Raw genomic sequence first — 12,796 nt, 5'->3', positions numbered from 1 at the left:
TTAGGCTTGGTCCAGGTCTCGATTTGGCCTTCAAGGATGTTTTCCCCAAACCACACCCAGCTGCCCCAACCTGATGTCATGTGACATCAGGTGTGAGGCAGGTAACGGTGTAGTTCCACAGGTACAATTGGGAGCTTAAAGTAGGGATGGGCAGCCTGCCAGTTTCTGTTTCTCTCTTTCTTTCATTTTTCCAATTTTAAATTCAGTTGTGAATTTTAAAAAATCCTCATGAATATTAATCAGTATTTTACTTCAAATTTCTCCTAATATAAACATTTTGGGGTGCAATTTTGCCTAATATACACATTTTTGCAAAAAGTATTTCCCCAAATACTATTATTTTCCCTAATACAAGGCATTTTTGTATTATTTTCACTAATATATGTATTTTTATGCACACTTTACCTTAGAATATGCATTTTTGTACACATTACTTGACTGGAGAACTACAAAATTCAGAGACACGCAAATTCTGAAGGTGGCTTTGTTTTGGTTTGCATATTATTTCGGAAACTGTGAATTGGACAGACTTGCCTTTAAATGCAAACTGAATAGGATTTTTATCCCATCCCAAGCTTAAAGTGAGCGCCCAGTTGTTCCTTTGCTAGTTGTTCAGCAGTGACAGCAAGCCCAGCTTGGGATCAGCTCCACTAGGGAGTTTCCCATTGAATTTCCTGGTGTGGTTGAGGGGGCTTGCTATCACTGTCCTACTTTATTCATTTGCAGGCATAGTTTGGATTCAAACCGTAGCTGAAATGGACATTTTTGCTCTCCATACATCAGGTATTTGACAGGTGGGTGGCCAATGGCCATGCTTGCTGGGGCTAATGGGAGTTTTAGTTCAGAAACGTCTGGGGGTATCCTTAAATGTTTTTTAAAAATGTACATACAAAGAGGGTTTTATTTTTCATTAAGGGGAAAAAAAGTAAAACAAATTGTACATACATAGCTAGTTAACATACATATGGTTTCCGTTCATCCATTATTTTGAGGTCTTGTATTCTGCTTCAGTATTTTTTGGAGAATCTTAAGCACTACTTCCAATTGTTCTGGCGTCATTTTTAAGATCTGTTCCTGATTGTTAAGCATCTCTGATATTGAGCCTGCTTGATTTCTTGGAGTCTCAACTGCAGAGAGAAATGACCTGGATGACTCTTTGGACACGAGAGCAGCAGCATTTGGAGCAGTATTTGGTCTTCCCTGGCTGGAGCTGCCTTCTGCAACTCTCCCTAAATCAAGAAGAGCTCTTTCTATTGCTTTTTCAAGATGCTTGAAAGCTTCAATGTCTAAATCATCTGTGCCTGCAGTGTTCTAAATAAAGAAATAAAAGCAAATAGTTGTTTTGTGTATAATTATGACAAACTTGAATCTTTCTTACAATGAAAGGATTGTATCCAATGCACTGTGAGTGTTTAACTCACTCAATGAGCATTCCCCTTCCTCTCCCTGCCCTCCCCATCTGCTGGTTTTGAGGGTGTGCGGAAGGATGCAGGGGAAGAGAGTGGAGAGGACAGTTCCATTGCACAAGCAGAAGTTTGTTGCAAAAGCGGATCAGCAATGCTGGATACAACCCAAAATTATCAGCCTTCAGGACTTACTGAACAATCAAATTTGCATTATTCTGTATCTCTTGGCGTATTTTACTCTTACTTTATTTTATCTGACAAATTCATGCTATTAATATCTAGACCAGGTTAATATTTGCAGTCTTGTACCTAATCAGCTAAATACCAGCTGTTGCTGTGCACATTCCTTCCCCATATTAGCAACTGCTGAACCACTGTGACTTTTATCAAACAGATCAAGCACTCAGACAGCAATGCATAGTGACAGTTCTGAAAGGGAAATGAAAGATCAGTTTGGGGGGAAACACTAAGCAAGTTGTAGAGACACTGAGAGCTACACACTCTATTGGCAGGAAAGTGGGGGAAATGCTGGTAGGGCTCAAAATCAGAAGACAAATCAGAATATGCAGGCCTTAACATACAGAAAGCACAAAGGCAAGATTATTTGTATTGTTTTTATGGTATCTTATGTTTTGTTATATATTATATATAAAGTTCTACACTGCTTTGATATTTTATGAGTGGGCATTTTATACACATGGTTATAAATAAATAAATAACATTAAAGGAATGTGGTATGCTGAGAGCAGAGACATGAAAGGAGAAAACATGGTGCCAAGGGTGCATCAGTGGTCTATGTCAAGTTCAGAAGAGCCAAGCTACTTGTTATATTGAATGTGTTGCTTGATGTTGTGCTTTTCTTTAACAACCTGACGTAAATGTGTACTGCCTTCAAGTTGATTCCGACTTATGGCGACCCTATTAACAGGGTTTTCATGAGGCTAAGAGGCAGTGACTAGCCCAAGGCAGTGACTGGCCCAGTGAGCTTCATGGCTATGTGTAGGTTCGAACCCTGGTCTCCTAGGTCCTAGTCCAACACCTTAACCACTACCCACACCAGAGCTTGGAAAAGTTACTTTTTTGAACTACAACTCCCATCAGCCCAATCCAGTGGCCATGCTGGCTGGGGCTGATGGGAGTTGTAGTTTAAAAAAGTAACTTTTCCAAGCTCTGACCCACACTGGCTAATACAGCAGCTTCAGTGAGGTCTGGCTGATCAGGTCTGTGACCGCTGTAAAAGGAGAATGATTTTCAACCCTTCTCTCCTATGCCACAGTTCCAATGAAGACTATTTATTTATTTATTTTATTTATTTATAGAATTTATTAGTCGCCCATCTGGCTAGCTGTCCAGCTACTCTGGGCAACGTACAACATAGGCATATAATACCTAGACATTGAAAATCTAAAAACAATGAAGATAAAATCTAGCCCACCCCAAAAGCCTGCCTGAAGAGCCAGGTCTTCAAGGCCCGGCGGAAGCTCATCAGAGAAGGGGCATGGCAGAGATCATTTGGGAAGGAGATCCACAGGGTGGGGGCCACAATTGAAAAAGCCCTCTCTCTAGTCCTCACCAGTTTGGCTGTTTTGACTGATGGGATGGAGAGAAGGTCTTTTGAGGCTGATCTTGTTAGGCAGCATAGCTGATGATGCTGGAGGTGCTCCTTTAGATAGACTGGGCTGAAACCGTATAGGGTTTTAAAGGTCAAAACCAACACCTTGAATTGGGCCCGGTAAGCAACTGGTAACCAGTGCAGCTCTTTTAGCACTGGAGTGATATGATCTCGCCGGCGGCTGCCTTTAATCAGGCGTGCCGCCACATTCTGTACCAGTTGCAGCTTCAGGACCGTTTTCAAGGGTAGCCCCACGTAGAGCGCATTACAGTAGTCTAGGCGAGAGGAGACCAGGGCATGTACCACCAATGGGAGCAGATGATTGGGAAGGTAGGGGCGTAGCCTCTATATCAGATGGAGTTGATACAGCACTGCCCGGCTCACAGCCGAAACTTGAGCTTCCATGGACAGTTGGGAGTCAAGAATGACCCCGAGGCTACAGACCTGGTCTTTTAGGGGCAATTGTACTCCATTGAGCACCAGGTCTAAATCCCCTAACCTTCCCTTGTCTCCCACGAACAGTATCTCGGTTTTGTCAGGGTTCAGTTTCAGCTTATTCCTTCCCATCCAGCCACTCACCAATTCCAGGCACTTGGATAGGGTTTCTACAGCCAACCTCGGTGAAGATTTAAATGATAGAGCTGCGTGTCATCCGCATATTGGTGACACTGCAGCCCAAATCTCCTGATGATAGTCCCCAGTGGCTTTATATAGATGTTAAATAGCATCGGGGAGAGGATGGAGCCCTGTGGCACCCCACAAGTGAGAGGCCAAGGGTCCGAAACCTCATCCCCCAATGCTACTCTTTGGTGCCTATCAGAGAGGAAGGAATGGAACCACTGCAATACAGTGCCCCCTATGCCTAACCCCTCCAGGCGATCCAGAAGGATACCGTGGTCAACAGTATCAAAAGCTGCTGAGAGGTCCAGGAGGACAAGGAAGATGCACTCACCCCTATCCAATGCTCTCCTCATATCATCCACCAAGGCGACCAAGGCTGTTTCAGTGCCATATCCAGGCCTGAAGCCCAACTGAAATGGATCCAAATGCGCTTGCAACTGCTTTGCCACCACCCGCTCAACTGCCTTGCCCAAGAATGGTAAGTTTGAGATTGGGCGAAAGTTGTTCAAATCTTGGGGATTCAAGGAGGGCTTCTTTAAAATTGGTTTTATTACTGCCTCCTTGAGGGCTGATGGCATTATGCCCTCTTCCAAGGATGCATTTACCACCGCCTTGATCCCCTCGCCCAATCTGTTCTTGCAGCTCATAATGAGCCACGACGGGCAAGGGTCAAGTAAGCAGGTGGCTGGCCTTAAGGTTGAAAGCACGTTGTCCACTTCATCATAAGGAAGAAGCTGGAACTGATCCCACACCACCAGAGAACCACTGGCCGACTCTGGCTCGCTCACTGTATCCATGGTGTGCGGTATCGCACTCTTTAGACGATCGATTTTATCCGCAAAGTGCTTTGCAAACTCATCACATAAGATCTTAGAATGTTCCACAGGTTCTGAAGCAACTGGACCGACCAGGCTTCGGACCACTTGAAACAGCCTCCTGGGACAGCACTCTGCGGACGCAATAGAGGCAGCATAAAAATCCTTTTTTGCTGCCCGTATCGCCACATGGTAGGCTGCTGCAGCTGCTCTAACCCGTGTCTGATCGTCATCAGAACGAGATTTCCGTCACTGGCGCTCTAGCCGTCTCACCTCCCGCCTCAGAGTTCGCAACCATGGAGTATACCACGGTGCCGTTTGAGCTCTATTCAGGGGGAGAGAACTATTTGAGCACAGGACGGAAGTTCCCACATGCCAAGCAACAGCTTTAGGGTGGGCAGGATTTTTATGAGAACTGTGGAATGGGACGAAAGGGTACAACCACCCTCTCTGGTCCTGAAAAACCATACTATTCTGCAGGGGTGGGAATCATTTTTATATGGTCCAAGGAACATTGCTCAATGAACTCAGTGGGTTGACAATGCAAACAACCAGTAAGCGCTGGGCTTATTGGACTAATGGGTGTAGACTAACCAATTGTCATTAAATGCTTTAGGCAATAGAAAAGTTATGTTTCTCAAGTATGTCCAGCTTTAACTTTAATTTACAACATTATTCCAAGGCCCTGATTTTCTATTAGTTTGGAAAATATATATGTGTTAAATGATATATTGTCCTACATGCTTTGCCTTCAGATATAATATTTGTGGTCAGAGTCAATAATGTTATTACCAGTGTGTTTCCTTTTGTCCGCCCAGAAGTTAGAAATTTAGTTGTAGATGGTTTTTCTGGAAGATTTTTTGACAGGGTCTGTAGTTGTGGATTAGCCAAGCCAGCAGTCTTGCTAAGTGATTTTTTTTGTTTAACCTCATTATCTCGTTTCTTCTCAGATTTCTGCTTCAGGCTTTCCTTTCTCATACCGCTGGGGGATCCCATTGTTTTTGAATCCTTCCGGTTTTCCGTCATGCTGAGTTTGGGAGAAGGTGGTTCACCATGTTTTATGCCCTTTTCTTTTAAAATTTCCTTCGATGTGTTTCCATGAGGTGTCCTGTCTTTCTTGCTCTGTGTATTCATCACGGCTTGTTGTGGATGGTGTGACCCAGCATCCTTCTTTCTGTCAGACTTCTTGCATTTTGGCTTTTGATGTTTGATTGCTGGCTTTGCTTCTTCCTCTGACTCTGAATGTAAAAAGAGAAATGTCTGAGGGTTTACTGGAAAGGGAGGCTTGGAAATAAAGTTTTGAGGCTTGGAGAAATAACTTTTTATTTCTGTTTGGATACCAATATCATGCACACTCAAAAAAGAAGATGTGGCAAATGGTTCTGATGTTCTCTTTGGAGGTTCATCAGGTGCCCTGCTTTTTAATCCTGCTTCAAATGATCCTGTCTTTACAATTGGCATGTTTAGATTATCAGGGTAACCTGGCAATCTGTGACATTCTCTTTTAGAACTATGTTTCACTTTTTTGGGATGAAACATGGTCTGAGTTTCTTGGGTCTTTTGTTGTACTTCAAAAATATTGTTTACAGAAACATCTGGAGTTTCTCTTTTTATACTTTGTTTTTCACCTGCTCTTGAAAGTTTATTAAGACTTTTCTTTAAATGATCTTTTCCTCTGTCAGACACATCTGCATTACTAACTCTTGGACTTTTTTCAACTTTAGGCAGAGATATACTATGGCATTCATCTTTTATCTCTACTTCTTTGCTTATCCCAGTTTCATTACTGCTTTGTATGGGAAGATTCTCAAAGCTTTTCTGTAAAACAGATGTCAAACCTTTTACTTCTGATTCTGAAAGTTGGTCTTTGTGGCCTTCTTTCAGAAGTCTGCCCATGAGAGACTTTAAATTTTGTAGTTCTTCTTCTGAAAACCTATCTTGCAGGTTTTGAGTTGCTGGATGCATACTTGGTCCTTCTTCAGATAAATCTGATCCTTCAGCACCCTTTGTTGGCATTTCCACCACTGGAAATAAGTTTTCAAGTATTTTCCTTAACTCATCCTCTGTGATCAATCCTATTTCTGAAAGTCTTTCTGAAAGATGGTCTTGAATATTTTTGTTCAACACAGACTTTAGATTGGTAATTTCATTTTCTGAAAGTGCTTGAAAGAGATTTTGAACACTTTCACTTACTACAAATGTCTCTTCAGCTAGACCCTCATTATAGGAAACCTGGTGATCTTGCAATACATCCTTCTCTGGTGTAACTGGGTGTTCCCCTTTCACATTCAAAGACAATTTCCAGCACACAGTTTCCAAGTCTTCTCCACTTAATCCAGTTTCTGAAAGTTTATCTTTAAGGTGATCTTGGAGGCCTTTGCTTAAAAATGATTTTAAACTTGTTATTTCTGCTTTTAAAATTTTTTCTAGGAAAGCGTCATGAATGGAATGTCGCTGTTTAACATTATCTGGTTCTGTGCTCAAAGGTAATGTTACTCTAATGATTTCCAGTGACTGTTTGGAGTGTTGATTTCTTAAGTCTGTCATTGCATTTGTTCCTTCTACTGAACCACCTTGGCTTTGAAGAGGTAAATCAGGTGCTCTATCATCATCCATTTTGCTTTCAGATAAACTTGTCCCTGTAACTACTAGCTGGCTTTCGTTACTACTTTCTTTACTATGGTGCATGGATTCAGTTTTGGCAGTGTTTCCTGATCGATTGTCACTTAGTGATTTTATTGTTGTTATTTCAGCTTGTGAAATTCTTTCCTTGGATAAGCTTTTCCTTCCCTGGAGCAAATTACCAGAAATAGAAATAGAAGTTTTCCAGTCTTTTTCAGGTAGTTCTGTATCTGAGATTATCCCCTGTTCATACAATCTATCTACAAGGCGAGCCTGCAAACTTTGACTCAAAACAGCTTTCAGTTTTCTTATGTCTGGTTCTGCAAACTTCTCTCCAGAAGTTTTTCTTTCCTCGAGTAAACACATCTCATCACCTGGGGAGCTGCTATCTTCTAATTCTTCAGGTATCTTTCCTTCTGAGAGTCTCTCTGCAACTAGGTTTTCAATGTTTTTACTTAAAAGTGACTTCACTGCAACAACTTTTACAAGGCTATCAACAAGACAGTCTTCAAGAGACCTTTTAAAATCAATCAGGCTCTGTTTTATTTCTGCTTGCTCTTCTAGCTTATCTCTTAGTGGCTTCTGAGAAGAACCAGATGTGATAGCGTGTGGCTTTGATTCTTCTTCATCACGTTCTTGGTCCTTCTCTTCTAAATCCATTTTTCTCTCTATAAGTCTTAGGATAGAAAGCTGCTCACCACTCTTGATTAATTTAGCATCTGGACTACTGCCTGGTTTTGCCAATAACATCCCATAAGGTGGATCTTGGTCTTCTTGTTCTTTGATAGCATCAGGTGGATATGTTTTTTCTAAATTATTGAAATAATCTGCTTTGCCTATACTAAATGGAGGAGGCTGTTCTTTACCAACACTTCTCAAGAATGGTTCAAACTTGTTCCCACTAAAAACTGCATCCTGGAACTGTAAATTAAAAAAAATAGAGAGAAGGACATAATTATGATATTTTGAAGGCTTCGATATGAACAGGGGAGATATGTAAAACATTGGGATTCCTTTGTACTGTGCCCATATTGAAAGAAAAAAAGGATAATCCCCAGGGTTTTTTTTAGAAAAGGCTTACAACTGATTTAATTTTTGGCCAAATTTTCAAGGCAATACAACACAATGAAGAGCATAAATAGGAAAAATTCTGAACAAATAATACTTAAAGTTCAATATTAATAAATCCTAATAGTCTAAATATTTTCCTATTTTCTGACGCCAGGGTATAAAGGAGAGAGGCTATATGTTCAACTGAGCAGTCATGCGTATGAGCAAATAAGTGTCATAGGGTGCTGTACGGGAGATGACAACAGCACAACTGCCACCCTATGATTATGCTGCACTTGTGTTTTAATCCAGTCTTGATCACTCTGTTGGCTTCACCGATTACTGGCACTGCTGAATGAGCAACAGCCACCAGGCACAGCACAGTGGTCAGCCAAAGCACAAACCTAATAGACAGCACAGAAAAATGAGTTCAGAAGTTACATGTGAAAGCATCTGTATTGTACAGTCCTCTTGCATGTTTACTTAGAACAAAGTCTTTGTGAATTCAATGGGACTTACTCTCAAATAAGTACACATAAAATTGCACACTGGCAACATGGAGGCAATGCTACCCTAAGCACCCAATATACAATATTCTGGGTGTACACTTCACAGCAGCGTAAGGCTACAGGGGTACAGTGCTTACCTAGGGTTCATTTTCTTTTGAAAAGTGGCATAAGGCTTGTGGCATTATGTAATATTTGCATTTCTTTACCAATATAAGTTGAGCACAAGGTGGTGACTCACAGCATTAACACTTAACAGATACTTCATCATCATTACATTTCTAGGGAGATTACCAGCGACATACGATTTTTCCAGATTCTCAGCCCTCTGCGACCTGGTTTGTCTAACCACACATTAATCATGAGTTATCTTCTGAACTTTCAAACAAACCATGACTTGTTTTTCCCAAGTTGGGTTTGTTTTCCAGCTGCTGTTGCCTTGTGTCTTTGTAGATTGGTGGGTAGATTGGTAAATAGATTGGGATTTGCTGGCAGTGAACAACTATAGTTAAGACAGCAGGCAGGGTTCAGTCAATGCATGGTTTAATAAACCATAGTTTAACAAACCACTGCTTAGCATGGAAACCAGCTCTTTTAGTCCTAGTATGAACTTCCTGTCTTTCGCACAGACACAGCATTAGCACATTGTGCAGCTGAGAGAAGGGAAGGGAGAAGCTAAACCCCTTTCCCCAAAGGGTCTCCAGCAATTAGCTATCACAGGGGTGTGAAACCTCTGATGCACAGGCTAGGCCAGGCAGATCCTAATTTGGTCTGCAAGACTGTTTTCCCCGCACCACGCTCACCTGCCCCACACCAAATGTCATCTCAAAACATTTTCCAAATAAATCAAAGAAAGGCTAGTGTCTTTCACAGAGGGTGCTAACTTTCCCACAAAAAATCTGGCAAGTGGATCAAGAAATGGGATGAAGCCTTGCACTCTTTTCTGTGACAGATCACAAGCCAATTATGTTGACAGGAAATGCTGCTGCACACAGATCACCAAATTCACTTAGTTGTATTGCATTCAATTGCAGTAGCACTTAACCAGTTATTTCTTACCACATCTTTCCAAGGCCATTGCTGTACTGGTTCAACAACTGAATCTAGGGAAAAGCAGCAGGAAAATTAAAATTTTGAAGAACAATCATTTTTATTTAGATAGTCACGATGGATTACAACATTTTAATTCTGAAATCTGGCAGATTTATATTGATTAGTTTAAATTAAACACACATACACTCCTCAGCAAAACATAGCAAAGCATTTGAATAATTATTTCTATCGTTACTGGAATTCAGTAAAGGTGCCATCACTTCCGTAAGTGATCAGGCACATTTGAACCAATTGGTTGGAAGCTAACACTTGACACTGCATAGCATTTAGACCTTTAATCTATGGGGCCCCTGCCTGATCATCTTAATTACATAATGTTCCATCACATTCAGAGAATTCTGAGAATTCAGTACAAACACAGCAGAATTCAATTGGTTAAGAGACTTCTTCTTGGAAAAAGGATTAATCTTGACAATGGATGCTGGGCCAACCATTAATAATAATCACAAAGGGTGAATTCTATGCCCCAAACCAATTCTGCACTTGGGGCACAGAATCTGTCCTTTTGTAGGAAAACAGGTTTATGTCATTTTTTGTATCATCATGTATATATATCTAGTTCATAATGCTTTGGGGGTGGGTATTGTTTCCCGTCAGTCAAAAGGGAGGGCAACCTTCAGGCACTAAAGACAAACTTGCATCACTCACCCTGCTTGTAATTGTTCCAAGCTAAGGTTATGAAGGGGGTGAGTCACCTTCAAACCCACGTTTTGCCTTTGTTCATCTTAGACATCCCCTAACGAATAGGATACTGTTCTCTTTGCTTAAAGGTTTGGTGCCTCATATGTCATGGTCATACGGAGCAGAGACTTCAAGACATACCCTTCTGCTTCCCACCAGAGGAAAGCATTAGGTGTCATTAAGGGAAGGCCAATTATGGAAAAGAACACCTCCCAGTTTATACAACAGGGGCAGCCAATATGGTGTCCTGCAGATGTTGTTGGACTCCCAATGCCCACCAGGCCCATAGGCCTAGGGATGGGGGTGAAATTCGATTCAGTTTGTATTTAAAGACAAATCTACCTAATCCACACTTTCTGAAACACTATGCAAATTGAAACACAGCTATCCTTTGAAGTTCACACTTCTCCAAATTTTGCAGCGTAGTTCTCCAGCCAAGTAATGTCTAACAGATGCACATACTAAGGTAAAGTGTGCATAGAAATGCATATATTAGTGAAAATAACATAAAATGCATATTAGGGAAAATGTGCTTAGCAAAAATGTGTATACTAAGCAAAACTGCATATAAAAGATGTATATCTGAAGACATTTTCACTAAAGCGCTGATGAACTTTTGTGAGGACTTTATTATTATTTTTTAAAAAGAGTAATTTGCAAACTGATATGGAAATGTGGAGAACTGAACTTAAGATTGGAAAAATGAGAACCTGAGAGAAACCAAAATTGACAGACTGTGGTCTGGGATGATGGGAGGTGTAGTCCAGCAACAGCCGGAGGGAACAATGTTGGCTGCCCTTGTATAAGGAAAGCATGTACCTTGAGCAGTACAGCTGCATTACCTTTTGGCCTTTGGCTAAGATGAACCCTTTTTTTTTGAAGAAGCAACCTCTCCACTCTTTGCAACAGTTAATGCATGCACACCCTATTTCTCTACTACTGCAGGATGGGGAAAAGGTTAGGCAACTGCTAATTTGCCATTCTGTTCTGAGGCCCAATACTGAAAACTGTTTCCTATATAATTAGCTCTGTCTTGAACATTCCCTGATTCTCTCTTCTTACTCCAGAGCCAGGAACCATATACAGTAACAACCCTGGAATTCTGCATGGTCTACTATGGTAACAGCTCTATTGCCTCTGATGCTCCCTGCTCACAAGGATGAAAGATCAGCATTCCTATCTCTGACAAAGAAAGACACAAGGAAAAATGAAAATATAGGCTGTGTCCATATGTAACAGTAAACCACAGTTTAGTGCTATGTGGATGAGCTTGAGTAAAGTGTCAGTCTTGTGTGCTCCCCTTCCTGTCTCCTTCTCTCACATGGCTGAGGGAAAGATTTCTGCTGAGTTTAGTTCCATTTTTAAGGAAAATTGCCTTAGTATTGTGTTTGCTAGTTTAAAGCAAACTAACTATTGTTTAATAACCCATCGTCATAACCTGTGCTTTGAAACTGGCTTGTTTTAAAACAAACCTTGGCAAGTTGTATAACAGCACACCTGATACAAACAAGATTCTTTAAACTTAGCAGAGGTTCTTGCCCAGGCTGTCTGTATGGAATGAGAAGAGAGGATGAGGCAAGTGTTAGGCTTTCCTTGGGCTTATGGAGGCTTGTCCATGTACCTTTAGACCAGCCATTCCCAACCAGTGTGCCTCCAGATGTTGTTGGACCACAACTCCCATCAGCCTCAGCCAGCATTGCCAATGGTCAGGAAAGATGGAAATTGTGGTCCAACAACATCTGGAGGCACACTGGTTGGGAACGGCTGCTCTAGACCATGGTTTAGTCTTATGTGTAAACATAGTCATAGAGACCACACACACTATACATATCTGACAAAAGACTTTTGGCTTTGTATTGGCTATATTATTTTTGTTTCTTGACCCCAAGCCCCAAGTTAACCCAGGGATTAAAAGCAGGTCATGAAATTGTGATTCTTCTCCTCTTGCTTCATTTTATATAGAACCCCACCTCATGGAAACATGATTACTACAGAAACGTTGCATTGTTACCTGATGGTTTAGGTGCCACCAACAGAGCTGAGACACTCACAGAAACTTCAGACTTAGAATGTGATTCCTTTAAAATTTCAGAAGCAATGTATCAAGAAAAAGAATGGATAGTTATTCACTCTTATAAATCACTGTAATAGTAGGAATGCAATATGAATGTACAAAGTAAAGAACTCCAGGTAACAGAATTCACCCGAGGAGAACATAATCATGCAAAGCAGACGATCAGAAAAATCTCCATTTTAACATGCTTTGTACGTTATGCAAGTTCTACTTTAAAGTTTTTTAAAGCAGAGACCACCACTGCTGCTGCTTTTGAACTTGTTCGCTGCTTTATCGGTCACTGATTTTCTTTCTGT

At 41.1% G+C, this 12,796-nt stretch overlaps 1 protein-coding gene across 11 annotated transcripts in view; it reads right to left on the bottom strand.

Moving 5' to 3' along the window:
* Positions 1–434: 434 nt before the first annotated feature.
* The window catches only part of C2CD6 (C2 calcium dependent domain containing 6), a 50,927-nt gene continuing 38,565 nt past the window's right edge, over positions 435–12,796 (bottom strand). For all 11 annotated transcript variants that reach the window (XM_061607983.1, XM_061607984.1, XM_061607985.1 and 8 more), the window contains 4 exons: positions 12,438–12,504; positions 9,692–9,735; positions 5,247–7,997; positions 435–1,311 (listed from right to left, as the gene is read on the bottom strand). In XM_061607983.1, the coding sequence (XP_061463967.1) occupies positions 976–1,311; positions 5,247–7,997; positions 9,692–9,735; positions 12,438–12,504 (3,198 nt within the window). In that variant the 3' untranslated portion in view covers positions 435–975. The remainder of the gene's footprint in view (positions 1,312–5,246; positions 7,998–9,691; positions 9,736–12,437; positions 12,505–12,796) is intronic.

This window comes from Rhineura floridana, chromosome 2 (assembly GCF_030035675.1).
Source record: "Rhineura floridana isolate rRhiFlo1 chromosome 2, rRhiFlo1.hap2, whole genome shotgun sequence".
Classification (NCBI taxonomy): domain Eukaryota; kingdom Metazoa; phylum Chordata; class Lepidosauria; order Squamata; family Rhineuridae; genus Rhineura; species Rhineura floridana.
This window is presented reverse-complemented; position numbering and strand designations above follow the sequence as displayed.